The sequence below is a fragment of the Physella acuta genome, unplaced genomic scaffold (assembly GCF_028476545.2).
Source record: "Physella acuta isolate Inbredline_101_S28 unplaced genomic scaffold, ASM2847654v3 ptg000721l, whole genome shotgun sequence".
NCBI lineage: Eukaryota > Metazoa > Mollusca > Gastropoda > Physidae > Physella > Physella acuta.
In genome coordinates, this window is record NW_026732239.1 from 268,631 (window position 1) to 287,952 (window position 19,322).

At 34.2% G+C, this 19,322-nt stretch overlaps 2 protein-coding genes across 2 annotated transcripts; both read left to right on the plus strand.

Moving 5' to 3' along the window:
* The first annotated feature begins 1,944 nt into the window (after positions 1-1,944).
* LOC131949948 (uncharacterized) lies at positions 1,945-7,214 on the plus strand. Its single transcript, XM_059311911.1, has 5 exons — positions 1,945-1,965; positions 2,336-2,451; positions 5,369-5,493; positions 6,716-6,860; positions 7,053-7,214. Exons 2-5 carry the CDS (start codon positions 2,383-2,385, stop codon positions 7,212-7,214), a joined length of 501 nt encoding a protein of 166 aa, XP_059167894.1. The 5' UTR covers positions 1,945-1,965; positions 2,336-2,382.
* Positions 7,215-8,330: 1,116 nt separating this feature from the next.
* LOC131949949 (delta and Notch-like epidermal growth factor-related receptor) lies at positions 8,331-15,477 on the plus strand. The gene is made up of 8 exons (XM_059311913.1): positions 8,331-8,448; positions 9,237-9,356; positions 10,833-11,025; positions 11,978-12,117; positions 12,392-12,429; positions 12,522-12,625; positions 12,737-12,755; positions 15,376-15,477. The coding sequence occupies exons 1-8, from the start codon at positions 8,442-8,444 to the stop codon at positions 15,475-15,477; spliced, it is 723 nt and encodes a 240-aa protein (XP_059167896.1). The 5' UTR covers positions 8,331-8,441.
* The last annotated feature ends 3,845 nt before the right edge of the window (positions 15,478-19,322 follow it).

The window sequence follows — 19,322 nt, forward strand, 5'->3', positions numbered from 1 at the left end:
AAAGCCCTCGAAGAGGGCTAAAAATGACTGCGAGTGAAATTCTCATTATACGAAATTTGGTCAATTGGTCTATGAGCAGGGGAGGTAACTTTTTAATGTAACAATTTTTTAATATTTTGTATACTCTTTTTAAGAAAAAACAAAAATCATAAAGTATAGCATTGTTTTAAATGGATATTGTGTTATATATTAAGTTTTGTATTGTATTGTAATTGTAAAATTAATTGCAAAAGTAATTTAATATAATATTTGATTGATAATTTTTATGAAAGCCCTTTCAGTTCTAATAACCTTGCGAGTAATAAGTTGCGAATATTCTATCAATTTATGGGTACTAAAAAAGTACCCCACTGTATAAATTTAGACATTTAATATAACAGCCATTCGCCTATTAATTAATCATTCAATTTCTCAACTTTTTTGAAAACCTAAGCGAAGCTAGGCAGTATGCCTAGTTCTTATATAAAACAACAGGGGATGGGAACTACATTTTAAATACTTTTTAAAATAGAATAAAATCTCGTAGAAAAAAAAGAATTGCACACCAGGTGAACGCAAAATGAAATGTGCATAATAGTGCGCAATATTATTAGTACTTTATAAATTTACATGCGTTTTTTGAGAAATCAAAAATAGCGTATTAATAGCGTACTAATAATATTCCGCACTATTATGCACATGTTATTTGGCGTTCACTGGTGTGCGATTCTTTTTTCTACGAGATTTTATTCTATTTTTAAAAGTTAAAGTATTTAAAATGGATTAAAATTCATGTCTATGTCCCGAGTTCCCATCCCCTGATTTTTTTATATAAGAATATTCGAGAAAGGTTAGGGGAGATCAGTCTCGGTTTATTTATTTTTTTTAATATTAAACGTTTTTTATTTTACTTTTGTATTTTTAGTGCATTTAAAAAAAAATGATTAAGGTTTTATTTAATTTTTTTTATTATTTAATATGTATTAATCGTAAAATTAAAATAACCCGTTCACAATAACAGAAAAAGTAAGGTCGTTAAACTGAATTTTTCTTTATCTTAAAGTTTTAAGAAAAAACATGTCCTTATTGTCTTTGAACTTTTAAACTTCTTAATTTTAAGTGCTATTTAAAAATAGAATCTACTTCAAATCAATGATAACTATCAAATTCTCGTTTCCCTTTAGCTCGGCACACACACAAATAGAGCTGCAGAATAAAATCAAAATTAACTTCCTCTATTGTTTTTATTGTTTTTTTTTAAATAATGAAAAGTCCAGATTTGGCAGCTAGCCAAACACATGAATGTCATACAATAATGCAGGCAGCCAAATTTAATTGAAATTCTTACATGGGTTTTAAACCGTCGATTTATTTGGAAATGCAATTCGAGTTTTTTAATTAATGGTAATTCTATTTTTTAAATTATAGATTTTGTTTGCTTATTAATAATTAATTAATTAATTACTTGCAACCTTGAGCTGATAAAAAGTTATTGACAAGATTCCTAAAGGGGTAACAAGTTCAATAAAAAGATTTGATGACGTCTTGCTGGGGTTTGGTGACTGGAGTATGAGTTTGGGATTTGGAACATCTAATTGACCTATGGATTGATACTTTTCCTCGCCACAGCAAAGCTGTTTTAAAAAATCTCTAATGACCTCTAACCCCTAAACTAAGCTTTTATTCTACAAGATTTACTCCCTACCCCCTCTCCCTACCCCATACACACACACAAACACACACACACACATACATTTTGCACTTCAATTTGACTATATCAGTATCGGTCATTAATGTGTACATCGGTAGCAGAGAGCTGTAGCTGAATGACTCATACTTCAGTCTCGGGGTTGGAGTGGAGGGTGAGATCATGATCTCATTATCATGGTGGAGGGTCTGATAGCGCAAACTTTTATCGACCAGATATTTATTCCCAGAACTAAATTAAAGACGGTATTTGCACTTGGGCGACAGACTCTAAGAGACGTAAGATAGCGGCACTGCTTTTTGTTCAGACATTTAAAATATCAATATTTCCAGACTTACATTAATTTTTGACAAGTCGATACAGAGAATTAGTAAAACACAAACAGATATGTAAACTACACTTTTAGCATACAACATTACGAACATTGAACTTTGGCATACTATACATTTCTAAACAACAGCTATAGTAAGCTTTACATTAATAGAATAAAATGCTAGCATATTTTACGTTTCTAAACCACAACATAGTAATAACTATGCTTTATATTCATAGAATAAAATGTTAGCATACTTTACGTTTCCAAACCATAACCATATTAAAAACTATGCTTTACATTAATAGAATAACAACTATGCTTTACATTAATAGAGTACGATAATTTAGCATACATTACGATAGAAAACCACAACACCTCAATGCTTTACGTTACCAAAAGTGCCATGTTCTCTGCTACAAGTCTGCTGATGATGCTCCTCCTGGTACCTGTAAGTTGCTTTTTTACCTGTCTTAAGAAAACAAAAAGAGATGAATAATTTCGTTTTTAACATCAGTTTTAAAAAAAAAAGTATTCAAATATAAACGCACTCCGCCACATGAGATTTCAAGAAAATGTAATAGCTAATAGCATGTAGTTTCATATTTTATGCCAGTTTAGAAATGTCATTTTAAAAATATTTCTAATGCACAACTATGCTAATATGAATGTAACTGTCTTAAAGTTATATTCTGAAGATTTTTTTTTTTGGAAAATTGATTGCTGACAGTTTCTTAAATATGACCCACTAAATTAAGACTTTGACATATAATAAATGCAAAGTTTGTAGTTTTTTTTTTAAAGGGTTTAACAAAGATAATATTCTAAAACCTTTAAATATAGCATCGGCGTAGCAATGGGGGGGGGGGGGGCAGGGGGGTGCGCCAAAATGGGTTGGAAAAAGTAATCGAAAGAGGGGGGTGCAAATCAAAAGTTTGATGGGGGGTGCAAATCGAAAGTTTGAGGGGGGGGGGGGGTGCAAATCGGAAGTTTGAGGGGGGTGCAAATTGAAACTTTGTCCCAGGGCGCCGAGAAGGGTCGCTACGCCTCTGAAATATAGATCTACTATTCTACTATGTGTATGTTTTTAATCTTATGCAAACCAGCACATTCCCCCGATTTGATGTAATAAAGCTACATCACATCTCACAAACTTGGGTGGGCTGGGCCGCGGGGAAACCGGGAAAATTCTGGTGGGTCGACAGGAAAAAATCTCGATGCAAGATGAAAATGTATGTCGGGAAGGTTCGGCTTTTAATTATGACCCAGATCGCGTGAATGCAGTCAGTCATTACTGCTTACACAAACGATTCGATCACACTCGAAAGGGTGGGGTGCGGTTCAGTGATTTTGTTTACAGTGCCTGAGCCTGGTTATTTGGCGCCCTATGCAAAACTTTTTAAAACGCCCCGTTTCACACAACCTTTTTTCGTCATGGAACTCTAAAAAAAAAACCTCTGTATTTAAAAATTGAAGGTATTGAAAAAATTGCTTTTGAAAAAAAGGCATAAAAATGTTTGAATAACAAGCTTTTATGTAATAATGCACCAAAATGGAGAAAAGAGAAGAAAGATTTCCTCTAAATATTGAATAATGAACTACTATTTAAATAACTAGAAAGAAAAACGAGGGTCGCTATAATATTATTAGCTATCGGTACCCGTTATACGTGAATTTAAGGCCTATATTTTTAAAATGTTTGATCAAAATGTTTTATAAAATAGTTATTGCTTAAAACGCAATGTACTTTACTATACGTTTAACAATATTAGGGACAAAGCAAAAAAAAAAATAACCAAATAGCTAAAAATCCGACACATTTAATATAATATATGTTATAGTATGTCTTGTTAGTGATTGTTACGTCCCTTGTATTAAGTTTACGTCCCTTGAGTGTTCACTGTGTTAGCCGTGATGTGTAGTTGATGTGTAGAGTCCGAGACAGGACGTGTCGTCTGAGCTGTCTGTATATAGGAATAAAGTACCAAGGTTAACTTAGAGACCTGTGTGTGTTTAAGTAATGTAACAATATAGGCTAACAATACCCGTTAGAAAAAAAAAACATTATTTACATTACTAGTCAACGCAAAATCGTATTTAATGCCCAAACGAACAGTTGACTTAAACTATTCCGTTAAAAACCCGCTATTCAATGGTATTTTGGTTGTTTTTTTTTTTTTAAATTTTCAATGTTTTTATTTTTGACCGAGAAAATTGTATAAATTTTATGTCGTACGTCTTGATAAATAGATCTATAGATCTAAATCAAGTTTGAATGAAAAAGTTCTTTTCTTTATATTCTAAAATTGGAAGATGCGGGATGCGAGTCATATTGAACATGACTTAATTGGTATTGTGTGTAATTTTCTATATTCAATTTTTAATTCTATTTTTATCCTACAATCAATGACGCCATTTGTGATATGTTTTTGTTTGTTTCATGTGACTTAATACTTTTTGTCAGTGATAGTTTTTATATTCTAAGAGTGATCTTGTCACAACCATAAACACTTCTCCAATAGCATAATTAAAAATGTGTTTCTACATTCGAATATGCGTTTATTTTTATTTTCCGTCTTTATAAAAAAATATTTATACATTCAATACATCCTACATATTATTTTCACCAAAAGTCCATATCTCTGAATATCTAAAATTAAGTACGAAGAAGACGAAGAAGAAGAAAGTTCTTTATATATTGCTTAAGAGACTGATCTCATAGCTTGGGAAAATATGGGATCGGCGGTGGAGAGAATTGCACACATGTGCTTTTATATATTAAAATGCGTTGAATGTTAGTTAATCATCTAAATATGTAAAATTTCACCTACGCGAAAAGTTTAAAATAACTCGGTCTAGTATAAAAAGGGGAATCAACTTGAAAATAAATTATAATGCGTTTTTAAGAAATCAGTAAAGTACTATTACCGGTCACCAGAAATTAATCAAAATTTGAGGGAAAAAAATTAGATTTTTAATAAGTTTCGTTTATCTTGCAGAAAAAGTACTCAAGCTATAGACTTTTGAAAAAACTTTTAAAGTAGAATAAGTTCCACTATCATTTACTGAAAATCGATGAAAAGTTAATACAGAACTACAAATTTAATATTATATATGAAATTTCGTCAACCTAGCTAACGGTACTCAAGTTATCTTGTTTACAGACAGACAGACAGACACACAGACATACACACAAAATGACAGACAAAATTGCAAAACTACGTTTCTCTCCGACTAACGGGGAGGGGGATGTAAAGGAATATTGCTCTTGGTTTGTTGTGCGATCACAATACTTCCTCTATACTCGTATACGAGAAAATAAAAAGTATGATACAAATTTCACTAAAAATGTTTTGCATTACATACAGGAAATTGTAGGGACTGGTCAGATTGAGGTTTGGTTTTTGAGTTATTCAAGCAACTGCGAACAGGACACATACAGTGAGTGTGACCCGTATTTCTCTTTCTGTATGGGCAGCCCACAATCAGCTCGGTGAGTCACGTGTTCCGACCCATGGGTCATAACGCAATATACAGAGAGAACTTATATGGCTATTACATTAAAATAAGACTTTCTCATACTTGACTTTTTTAAAATATACTAATACAAATCTGTGTCGTTTCAGGATTGTGAAAACGTTAAATATTTAAAATAAGCTTTAAAATTTCATAAAAACGTTTTAATTACAAGCTTTTATGTAATAATGCACTAAAAAGTAGAAAATAAACTATACACTACTTTTTAAATTACTATAAAGAAAAGCGTGCGTCACTTTAGTATCTATTGGATACCTTTACTAATATTTAGGAAGATATCCACGCTTTTCTTTAGTAATTTAAATAGTAGTGTATAATTTTTTTCTACTTTTTAGTCTATTATTACATTAAAGCTTGTTATTAAAACGTTTTTTTATGAAAAAAAAATGTAGTACTTTACATGTTTTATTTACACTAGAGTTGCATGACTAAAAACCATTGGCACCTATTGAACTTGATGACGCGTGTAAAATAGCGCGGAATAGTTGGAAAAAAAATTAATTAATTCATAAGAAAATTAATTAGGCAACCAGTTACGTCAAATTTAATGTCATGTTGATTTGTCTCTATGTCTTGACTCACGTGCCAACGTTGAAACATCTAAACAGTCGTTTCTATCTAGACAGACATACAGACTGACGACAGAGACAGTGAGTTAAATAAAAGCTTGTAAAAATCTTATAATATACCAAAAGCAAAAGAAAACATTGACGTTTCACGTATGGTTGTAACTACTATTTAAAAATCTTACTTCTAATTTATGCATCTCGGCAATAAAGTTCAATGTTGTATGTTTCAAAAATATATGTCGTGTTAAATTGAAAAGACCTAACAATAGTTTCTTTTGCAAAGTTAATTAGTGTATAAATGTGGGACTCTGGGAATGAACGCTGAATGCTTTCTAAGAAGGAGTTTTCATAAAGCGATGTGTTCGTTTTGTTGGTCCCCTTGGGTTTAAAACAAAACAACATAAATACGTTAATCAACCTGAAAGTAGTTATACCTAGTGGGAAGAACACCCCCAGATGCACTTGGATATATGTAACGGCTTCTCTAAAAGCAAGCAGTTTGATTTTATAATCTTAACCATTTCTTACTGCAGTCGGTAGTTCGCTACCGGGCTCCCATGTTTAAATACAAATACCATTACAAATAATGCTTTAAAAACCTTCACACAGAACATATTTCGAGGATTATTTCTGCAACTATGGAAAGACGCCATGGAGTACCAGCTATACAGATGCAAAATATCTTTATCTTGCTGACAAGACAAGTATCGGTGGACTTGCTAACCCATGGATCATAACTACAGATAATTTCTATGTAATATTTTATTTTGGTTATAAAGCACGTGATTTTCGCTATTAAAATTTGGCAAATGACTTACAAATTTTACTTGTATGTATTATACTTTCGTGCACATTTCTTTTGTAATTTTTAATAACCAAAGTTTAAAGCGTGTTTGTCCAGATTTGGTAAAATGAAAGAATGAAAAAAAAACTATTTTTTAACTAGGATCCCACTGTGATCATTGCGGTGGATGTGAATGACGATGATACCCTTAAGATAGATGACCATATAGTTCTCTTTTACTCTTCATTCCCGGTCACAGTAGCCCAATCAAAAAACCAAGCTCAGTGGTCAAGCCAAACTTTAAGAGAAGGTTTGAATTCGTAAGTTAAAGCTGGCTTCGAATCAGTAGCGAGGGGGGGGGGGGGCGTGTTGCGGGCCGCACCGGGTGACACCATTTAGGGGGGTGACACCAAGGCAAAAATTAGCAAAATTTATACAGAAAAATGATATTTTCACTTAATTAAATGATTAATTAGAGTGCATTAAATAGTCTTTTAAGAGCAAAGTGGACACCATTACGTAAATCTGCTAATGGTAAAGAAAACATACAACATCCAGCTGAAAGTGTAACCGAATATAGATACAAATCGTTAGTATTATCTGAGCACAGTTTAAAACAATCACCGTGGGGGTGGCGAGGGGGATGCAGTATATATGCCTGAGGAAAACGGTTTGGTTGAGAATCGTAATAAGCTATATGTTAAACCATGTATGGGGGGGGGGGGGTAAAAATTAAATACATGCAGCAGAAGAATAAAAAATTAAATAATAATACACATGCGTATACACATACTTACAAGTGTATATGGAATATATATATATATATATATATATATATATATATATATATATATATATATATATATTCTTACGGAGGGGGGGGGGGTGATACCATCAGGTGCCGCACCGGGTGACACCCGACACTGCTACGAATAAATAAAATAAATTGATAGCTAAGTAAACCATCGCTAGACCCGGATTCATGTTCAATCATCAATATAATGTAAGTTTATTCTCACATTTTAAACATGATCGCCGATACTGAAACCTAATCCAACCTAATCCAAGCTTAATCCTCTTTCGACACATCGACATGGTGTTTAGCAATGTACTCTAAGTAAAGATCTCGCTCAATTTCATATAACATCTGGTGAAATTAATTTAAGGACGTCTTGGTCATAGTGAAAGGAAGGGGTGGGACAGGTTCGACAACGATTTGCGGCCTAAATAAATACCAAAGAAAAGCCGGAAAAGCTCCGAGTTCCACCAAAATATGACATGTACACAACTCCCAGCTCCACCAAAATATGACCTGTACATAGCTCTGAACTCAATACATCTCCCCCACCTCCCCCCTGCACGACCACCACTTAAAATACTCTTATAGAAACAGCCAGCAAACCTCTACCGTTTTGTTTCAGCATGGAATTTAACATCCGCCTTTACTGTGACCCAGGCTATTTCACTTCCTCGTGTAACGTGAACTGCAGTTCCCAGAACACATCGAGTGGTCACTACACCTGTCAGGCCGGCACAGGGAAGAAAATCTGCATGCAAGGTGGGCTTGTGGGGCTACATGCCATATAATCAATGCACTAGAAACACTGGTTTATTTTCTTTTGTGTGACGACTAATTGAAGCCCAGACGAATGTCAGAACCTTTTTACAAACACGGAAATAAACAATATAACAGTTACATTAGACCCCTCTCTCAATCTCTCCCATATATATATATATATATATATATATATATATATATATATATATATATATATATATATATATATATATATATATATATACACTAGCCGAATCGGCCAGGCAATGCACTGACATTTTAGATAAACCTATCTGTAAAGGACCGTGACTTGTGTGTTCAGTTAGCAGCAAATACCCTGCGCTCCCCGGGGTTTGGACATTTATAATTTTTTTAATTAAAGGTCTTCATGCAAATATGAACGTTTGAACACAAACTCAATCATAAATACGAATATAAACGCAAACATAAACGCAAACGTAATTACAACATAAATGGAAACATAAAATAGAACATAAACGCAAACATTAACATTCACGCAAACATAATCGCAAACACAAACGCAAGAAGTAGTACAAACGCAAAAATAAACGCAAGCATAATCACAACGGAAATATAAACGCAAAAGTCATTATTTGATTCATTTATTGTTATTTTTACAATTATTTGGTTACTTATAAAATATTAATGTATTTATATTGTCCATGTGATAATCAAATTATTTTAGCTCATGTTGATTCTTTTAAAAAAAAATGAAGAAATGAATTTAAGTAGAAAATTTTTCTCATGTCGTAATGACGTGTGTGTAGGCTGGCATGGCACGTCGTGTAGTGACGATATAAACGAGTGTACCCTGGGGTTCTGTTGGAGGGGAAACTGCACTAATCTACCTGGTGACTACATGTGCACCTGCCCACAAAACTACACAGGTGAAATGTGATTTTAATTGATCTTCTTCACAACTTGTTGATTGTGAACAAATAACATTTTGTCTTCTTTAGTTTTAATTGCTACATCAATAGTTAAGGGGTTGAGGGGCGTGATTAGGGTCTGTTTTATGGGGCGTGGTTAGGGTTTCTTTAAAAGGCGTTTGTTGGAATCAGTGTAGTTCTATAATCGAAATGTGGATATATATATATATATATATATATATATATATATATATATATATATATATATATATATATTAATACTAATAGTTTCGCTGTCTGTCTATCTATCTGTGTATCTATCTGACAAGAACGCTCTAGAGAAAACACAAGCAAATTAAAAACTTTCATAGTAATACGGAAACGAAATATGACGTCACATTGAAACATATAGTAGAAAATAATCTCAAGCCGGAGAGTGCACACTGTAATATGACGTCATTGATTCTCGAGTAAATATTGAATTAAAAAGCCAATTTTGTCTAATCTTAAAAGTGGTTTGCGTGAGGAGTTTCTTTCAAACAATTCTTCGGGTAGGGGCGAAGCCCATGCCCCGCGTAAGCCGACCCCCCCCCCCCCCAACTCAAAAGAAATGTCGTCATCGATACTCAATAATAAAATTACAGCCTAATTCACGTGTCTAATCTAAAACGTGGTTTGCGTGCAGAGTTTCTTTCATGCAATTCTTCGGGTGATGGCTAAGCGCGACACCAGTGTTTCTTTCAGACTTTTTTCTCCCCGGAGGGAGGAACTTTTTCTAACCTAAAAAGTGTTTAGCGTGCACAGTTTTTTTCATGCATCTCTTCCGGTAGGGGTGAAGCCCCGCCCAGGTTCTTTCTTTAGTTTGCATGATCTACAAATGCGACCAGTGTTTCTTTCAGACTTTTTCCTGCCCAGAGAGGGGTGGGGTACTTGAAATTTTCGGGAGCGGGGGTTGATTTTTCGGGGAGGGAGTGGACACTGGAAAAAGTATATAATTATATTTCGTTGAATGGGACGGTAGATATGATTTGGGGTGTGGGGGGGGGGGCCGAGCCCCCTCCTCCCAAGTAGAGTTGCCTGAAAGAAACTCTAAATGCAACTTTTGTCATGAATGAGATTAGGTGCATGGTTTAGGGATATGCCTATGACTATATTTTGTATAATATAAAGTACTGATTCTGGATAAAAATCCGTTTTCAATGTCATGTTTCGTTTCCGCTTAAATATAATTAAGGTGATGATTTTGGTTTTGGTTTTAGTTTAGAGAAAATAGACAGCACTATCAACCTAGCGCCCGTTGTGTCCTTCCTCAACGGGCCATTTTTCTCATATATATATATATATATAGGCATATATATATATAGGCATATATATATATATATATATATATATATATATATATATATATATATATATATATATATATATATATATATATATATATATATATGAAATGATGTACGCGTTTTCTGTATGTATAATATAACTGCAAAGGAAAAAACTGCTCAGTGTTGAAGAACCCATGCCTGTCAACCTCTTGCCTGAATGGAGGAACCTGCTACGCCCACCCCACAGAGTACACCTACCTGTGCAGGTGTCCTGCAGGGTGGGAGGGAAATCACTGTGAGACGAGGACAAATCCCTGCGACAGTCAGCCATGTTTGAATGGCGGACTTTGTAACAGCGAGTGAGTAATTATGTAAACAAGAAATCTGTCCAGTGCCAGATTCAGCTGTCATCAGATTAAGAACGCATGAAGAAAACGTATAGTAGCTTAGTGGAGAAACAAAGTAATATTAACACAATCATATAAATACACTAAATGCGGTTCATTTGTGATTCATTTGCAACCTTCATGAAAATGAAATTCTCACTTTGTTAACGGTCAAGGGGGGGGGGGGGGCCTTTTGTTAGTGTATTTAAAATACCTATAAAGAAAAGCGTGGGTCTTTTCTTAAATAATAGTAAGGGTATCCAATAGATTACAGAGAGGCCCGCGCTTTTCTTTACAGGTATTTAAATAGTAGAGTATTATTATATATTTTTCTCCTTTTTGTGCATTATTACATAAAAGCTTGTCATTAAAACGTCTTTCGTGCATTTTTTTTCTTTCTCGTATATACGAAGTATAGAGAAAGTATTGTAATCGTGCAAAAAAAAAAATCGAGATTTTTACAAATCTCGACGTTTTACACCTCACTGATACGGAAAAACATAATTTTGCAATCTTGTCCGTATGTCTGTGTGTGTGTGTGTGTGTGTGTGTGTGTGTCTGTGTGTCTGTGTGTCCGTGTGTAAACACGATTACTTGAGTACCGTTACAGCTAGGTTGATGAAATTTCATATATAAGTATTTTATCAAAATCGTAGATCCGTATCAACTTTTGAGCGATTTTCGATAACCGGAAGTACTAATAATATTGCGCACTATTATGCGCTTTTTTATTTGGCGTTCACTTGGTGTGCAATTAATTTGTCTACGAGATTTTATTCTATTTTTAAAACTTTAAGTATTTAACATGGATTAAAAATCATGTCTATAGCCCGAGTTCCCATCCCCTGTTATTTTATATAAGAATATTCGAGAAAGTTTATTATTCTTCCTGTTTCTCTATTATAAAATATTTTTCCTCAATCAGCTCAGCTAACGGAGAAAATTTTACTTGCTTGTGTGTGGGGAAACATGGTGGCGCTAGCTGTGAACAAGTGCTTAATCAGACAGTCACGCCCACAACAAATGGCAGCTACGGCACGTCTACAGTTGGAATCAACATGAAAAGTATTTTTCCTAATCGGCTTTCTTGGGGGAAAAAACAAGTTCTTTCTTCGGCGTTTAAAAAAATTTTAAGCCTTGAGGAGCTCATGTGTATATATATATATATATATATATATATATATATATATATATATATATATATATATATATATACATATATATATATATATATACATATACATATATATATATATATATATATATATATATATATATATATATATATATATATATATATATATATAGGCCTATGTATTTTTTTCGATTTATCTTACAGGTAGCAGATCCTCGGTGCCAAACCAGCAAGAACCCACGGTACATATAACTAATTTTTTTTTTTTTTTTTTTTAAATAGGTTTAGATTCCTCTATTCTAATTCATAAATGTATTGACTACCCTCACTTAAGGAACCTATGGTTTTACCAACATGGGCCATTACTCCTGTAGCTGCTGGTGGTGGACTTATTGTTTTCGTCCTGGTTGTTACCCTTGTACATGTCATCAAAGGGAGGTAAGTGTAAGAAAATATGTATTTTCCAATAAACGTGCATACAGGTTTTATTTGAGTAGAACGCCTCTCATCAAATGTTTTCTTTATTTAAAAATTTAAAAATGTTCACAGGTCTAAGCTGTTTGCTCGGGTGAGTTTATTTGATTTGTTTTAAATATTTGTTATGGTGGGACCAAAAATTTAACACTAGCAAAAATGTCATATTTATTTCTAACTAGGCATACTGCCTAGCTTCGCTTAGGTTTTCAAAAAACATTTGAGAATTGGTATCTTTTTTTTTTCCGCCTCAGACATGTAATTTACAGCGTCAGTTGTGTGTTCGCTTGAGAATTGGAATGCTTGATTAATTAGAGATTGGCTGATTTGTGGAGTGCTTAGGTTTATTAAACAGAAATGCTAATTGTAATCTATTATGGAATGTTCGCAATCTATTAATCTAAAGGTAATTAAAACTACAGAGGTTCCCTGAATAGTTTAACTCAACATTTATATTACATTAACTTTTAAAATTAATTCTTATAATTTAATTAGGATACGTACCTTAATTTATAACAAAAATCTTAATCAAATGAATGCTATACTTCGTCATTTTCTGTTTGTATTTAAAAAAGTATAAAATAGTTTTAAAAATAATTATTTAAAAAAGTTACCTCCCTTATAAATTGAAAGAACGACGTGGTATTTATTTACTTTTTTTGCTATGCTTATATAAGGAAATACGACATCTGGACATATTTAACGACTATAATGTTTTTTTCTGGCGGGAATAAAGTTTTTTTGTTACTCTCTAGGGTCGGTTTACGACCTCATAAAATATCAGGGGGATCATTCGGCAATTTTTTTATATATATAGCTCATATCAGGAGAATTCCACTTGTGGTCACTTTTTAGCCCTCGCCATGCGAGCAGAGGCTGCCCGATACAATATCCATAAGGCCGATTCATTTTCTTAGCTCTATGCAAATAATGAGCCAGATGTACAGAGAAAAAGTTCCAAAACATTGTTTTGAAAATAGTCATCGTTTTTTCACCAAATTAACAAAGTTTATATTATAGGGAATTCGGACTGGTCAGTTCTAAAGTCCTTCCGAAGTTTTCCCGAAGATAACGCCTATCTTATAGTGACCCCAGTGGGTACTTCTACGACCTCAGAAGTTACGAATGGTTTTGTACGTCCAGATTTTCGTATTTCTTTTTACAAAAACGGTACTATGTTTATATAAGGCATTATAAGGAAATATGGCCTCTGGTCAGTTAAAACATTGTTCCGGGGTTTTCCCGAAGGTAGCAATATTTTTTGCTGACCTCCTGGGGCCGATGTACACCCCCAAGAGTTTTCAAAGGGTTCCTACGTGGGAAAGTTTTTTCGGTATACAGCTCATATAAGGAGAATTTCACTCGCGGTCACTTTTTAGCCCTCGCCGCGCGAGCAGAAGCTTACCAATAGTTTATCCATAAGGCCGATTCATTTACCCAGGTGTATGGAGAAAAGGAGCCAGATGTCCAGAGCCAAAGTTCCAAAACATTGTTTTGAAAACAGTCATCATTTTTTCAAAAAATTAACAATGTTTATTTAGGGAAAATTCGACCAGTCAGTTCTAACGGTCTTCCGGAAATTTTCAGGAACATATAATGATTTTTTTTGCCACCCACGAGGGTCGGTCTACGACCTTAGGAGTTATGAAAAGGTTCCCACTTGGGAATTTTTTTTCGATATATAGCCCATATAAGGCGCCGGTCAGTAGAGGTCTTCGTGGATTTTCGGCCAACCGACACCGGCCCTCGTGTTCTATTGACCCAAGGCAGGATCCTGCCAAATTTGACGCTCCATCGGCGCCGGAAAGTGCCCTATCGAGCACCCGACCACTTTGCTTTAAATATATAGGTGACAATCATTACTTTCATTTCTTTCTGTTCAGATATTTTTTTCTAAATATGCGAAATATATAGAAATCTAGATCTCTATGTTGATGTTGATCATAAAAGAAAAATAAAGTTTAATTGAAAAAAGTTTTAAAAACAAAAAAATATGAATGTTACAACTGAAATTAGGTGGTTTGCATTATGTATACGTATACCATTTTCAATGAATGAAACTACTTGTCAGAAAGAATTATCGCAATTTTAAATCGGTATCAGTCCTCACAAGCCGATAGTGAAGATAATAATACCAAAGCGGATATGGCAAGGCAAACTGATGCTGTAAATTATATGTCTGAGGCAACAACAAAAAAAAAAAAAATAAATCCATAACATTTATGTATACTACGAAAATTGCAACATACAAAGAAACCAAGTACTATTTATTCAGTTATGATCAATGAAAATTATCACATACATAACAAACTATCAAAGTACCAATACATTATATATGTAGCTACAATTAAACGAAAATTGCAAGAAACGGAATTAACTAAGTAGCAATACAAAAACAATAATGCAGTGGTTCCAACCATTTTGAATGTACCGAACCCCACAAGTTTCATGTATAGTTCTACTGTCCGCACTGACAAAATCTGATCGTGAATCACAAGAGTCGGGTGTGTGTCTTGGCCTCCGCCGAACCCCTGACACTGACTTACCGAACCCTTAGGGTTCGATCGAACCCAGGTTAAGAACCACTGCATTAATGTCATCCAACTGAATATTCACCGGATTTAAATGTTAACCTAAAATTCAATGGCATAATTAATTAACAATGTTGTTTGTTAATTAATTAACAATGTGTGTTGTTTTTTTGTGGTGTGCAGAATGATTCAGCGTCTAAACCAGAAATTTTTCTCGTGGAATCGTGTGGAGCACAGTTTAGTGCCGACATAAGCAGCGGAGGCATCAAAGCTAAAAATACGTGAGTGTTTCTTGCTGTTAGGTAAAATTAAAAATGATCCACTGTGAGAGAGGTTAGGTCTTATTAATCAGCATGCTATATAGTGCTAAATGGGGGTAGTGGTGGTATAAAATATATTTTCATTTGTTTACCTTTACATTTTCGACGGTACGGCTGACCAGTGGCGTAGCTACCGTAAAGCTAGCGTAAGCAAGGCATATGGGCCCAAGGAAAATAGGGGCCCTTTACCCTCTTAAAAAATGAAAACTTTTAAGTTGAAATTTTAATATTTTTTTTAATAAAAATATTTTTTTAATTGGAAATTCGGTTTCTTTTCTATATTAGAAATAATCAAAAGTTCCAAAAAGGCCCCCCGTCGTTTCTTACTGTAAAGGCAGTGGTATTCAGCGGTGGGGGGGGGGGGGGTTCGTACAGTGCCCATCCGTATTAATAACATTGTCGTACAAGCCATTGGGAGAATTAATCTTTAAATAAACTTGAACCTTGACTCTTTGTGAGATTGGCATCTGGCACTCGAAAATTTACACGCATCGCTACAAACCTCAATTGACTGGAAGATTTTCTACCCATATCCCACAAACTTGTATCCCCATCTAAACTGTCTGCCCTCCCCAAAATTCCATCCATCCATGATTACATATTTTTGTTTGTCTGTCTGCCTGTCCTTTATGCATTAATACAATAATCATCCACATCGCCATGAAACATTGGGAAGTCGTTTAGAATACTCAAGATAAACCTCAACTGACTGTGAAATTTCCTACCCCACCTCTACACATGAGGAGCAGTGCTTCCCACTCGAAGAGAAGCTAGAAAGAAACTCTGGCTTCTGTAGCGTTTTCTGCCATTAAATATATTATTTCGTTCGGAGGGCAGCGCCACCCCGGATTTCCCCACTGCCTTCTTAGTACCTTAGGTTAGTTGATTGGGCGTCCTGCACAAGGGGTCAGGGTTACTGCTAGATTGAACTGTCAAACTGCATAAGCACCGTGTTCTCCCGTGAGCACTACGGCGCATATACTTGTTTTAACGATATAAGCCCTTATGATCAGTAACTTGGCCAGCTAACATAGACCTCAAGGTAAATATCAATTAATTTGGCAAAAATATAAATCATTTTGCAAACTTAAAAGAAAGAAAAACAAATCTAAATAAAGCATTAGCAACTTTTTTTTAATTTGTGTTTGATAACACCCTGTGCGTTTAGTGTGAGTTTTTGTCATGGTGTCACGCCTAAACTGTGTCACCTGCACCCCCACCTTGTTACGCCACTGTGTTTGATTACTTAAATGTCACCCCCCCCCCCCCCCGCCCCACAAAAAAGCCTACCCCCTCCCTCGAACGAAATAGAATTTATATAGAGAATAATATATACTTTTACCAGTTGTTTTTCGTTACGGGGCACTACATAATAATACCGTATAAAAACACAATTAGGACGTATAAAATACAAAATTTACAAATTAACGAAGAAGGGGCCGATGATTATTTTTGCATAGGGGCCCGAAAATCCTAGCTACGCCAATGCGGCTGACTTAAAATTATTTGTAACGAAGAAATAACACGCAGATATAATTCCCAGTATTTATTCTTAAAATACCTACATTTTTAATAGCAAATTGTGACGTGGTTTTGTGAGGGGAAATGATGGCCTGGAAATTTTATTGAATAAGTCCGGTGATGGTGTTTGAAAATGTTACACAGCGTTATATGTGGTGGGTTGTATAGGCAGTGTCGTATGTTGTGTAGTACATAAGGTGGGTGGAGTAGATCTGTGCCGGTGTCAACTTACGTACTAGAAGTGCTAACATAATGGGGACAGTCTAACCTGTAGGGTTCTTAAAACTAATTTCATGGGGTCTGACAGTATAAAGGGAACCACCAAATCAACTTTTAGCAAAACAAAAACAGTGTGGTCGAATGGTAGAGCGTTTGGCTGCTAGCCCGAACGTATCGAGTTTGGATCCAGGTTAGTACTTGTGACTTTAGGACGTTACTGAGTCAACCCAGCTAAGATGGGTACCTGGCTAAGATTGGGGAAAATAAAGGCGAATAGGCATAGTGCTCAACACGCCATCCCTTCAGGAAACATGAATTCGATGGAAATAGCACCACCTTACTTTACTTACCAAAAAAACAGTCAGTTTTCTACGTATTAATACATTTTTTTATACTTGGTATTCAATGTGTTCCTTTAGAGCTGAGACGAGGCCATTGAAGCGAGACTGTCCAGCTAGGGAATCATCTAACAAGTATGCCAGGTTTTTGGACATCAACCATCAATCTGAGGCTTCCGTCACTGAAGGTGTGTTTAAAGAAACTATATTCTCTTCACCAACTAATGTCTCAATACGTTTTTAGCACACCCACATAATTAAATGGGGGATACCACAGATACATTAAACTTTACAGAGATGCTTACATTTTGCATATGTATATATATATATATATATATATATATATATATATATATATATATATATATATATATATATGTGTGTGTGTGTGTGTGTGTGTGTCTGTGTGTGTGTGTATGTGTGTGTGTATGTGTGTGTGTGTACATAGGCCTGCATAATTACAGAGAGAGAGAGAGAAAGTGAGGGGAGAGGCTAATACTATTTATATGAAAAGTACACAATGCTAATGATGGCTCCAATTTTATAAAGCAGAAAAGTAATATGATTTTACCATATGCATTTCAATTTTTAAAAAACAACACTTAAAAATAATTATCTGGATAGAAGTCCTTCTATCCATAAAGTTAATGTTACTGTACCTTAAATAAAATACATTATATCTTAATTATAAAACTAGATATTTTGATTTTAGATTACTAAACTAAAACATGATTGATTACATGTTTATAACGAAATAGAGCAAGTTGAAGAAGTCTATGAAGAAATCGATGCCATTAAGATGATTTATGCAAATGAAATTACTAATGGTGGGTATACTTCATATTTAATTTTTCATCAAAACATTGTGATACATTTTATAATTATCTTTTAAACAATACTAGATCTTTATCTAAAAGAAAAAATCTGTTTTTTTCAATTAGTTTATTACATAGGCCTTTAATGTTAAAAATTTTCACTAATGTATATTTTTGTTTCTTTCTAATGTAAATCAACTAAAATTAGCTTCAATGTTTAGTTGTCTGGTCATAAAAAATTAATATATTATGTTTATAAGTTTTTATGAATATTTTTCACCTAAAAACGACAAAGGTACAGAAGGAAGGCTCTGAGTTCCTAACCACTACAGAAGGAAGAATGCTGTAAGCGCCCTAACACACCACGTTTTGCCTATGCTGCTCCTTGATAGAGATGCTACTAAAGCTTTGACTTAACTGAAATTTCTTTCCTCTCCACGCTTACAAATAACGATACGGTTTGTTCAACAAAAACCTTTAACTTGTACAATGTGTACATAATACATTTCAATTTGGGGTGTCTTTTGTTGTTTCTTTCTCAATATTTGCTTTTTATATTTGTATCTTTGTAATATTGTTTTATATTTAAAAAACATACATACATATCAATATCATATGTGACATTGTAACACAAAACCTCTGAATATAAGAATATAAGTCATACAAGTTTTGCTAATGAACAGCAGTGTATTAGTTACAATAAAATGTAACCATGAATAAAATATTTCTCACCAGCAATTTTAAACTGATACATACAAAAATGTTGCTGCTACCAAGTAGATTCTGATTTTTAGCGCAATTTCCATACTGGGATTGCGATTATTAATTCGTCATTTCTGGATGAATGTGTGTCCGCAGTATGTCCGCAGCTTTAAGTCGTATCTCCTCCTCAACGAAGCAATATCGAGGACTAGTTC

Coding starts and splice junctions, on each gene's coding strand:
- LOC131949949 (XM_059311913.1), top strand. Junction 12,118..12,391: donor AGTTGGAATCAACATGAAAA/GTATTTTTCCTA, acceptor TTTATCTTACAG/GTAGCAGATCCTCGGTGCCA. Junction 12,430..12,521: donor CAAACCAGCAAGAACCCACG/GTACATATAACT, acceptor CCCTCACTTAAG/GAACCTATGGTTTTACCAAC.
- LOC131949948 (XM_059311911.1), top strand. CDS start 2,383: ATGCTTTACGTTACCAAAAGTGCCATGTTCTCTGCTACAAGTCTGCTG. Junction 2,452..5,368: donor TGATGCTCCTCCTGGTACCT/GTAAGTTGCTTT, acceptor CATTACATACAG/GAAATTGTAGGGACTGGTCA. Junction 5,494..6,715: donor GGCAGCCCACAATCAGCTCG/GTGAGTCACGTG, acceptor ACCTTCACACAG/AACATATTTCGAGGATTATT.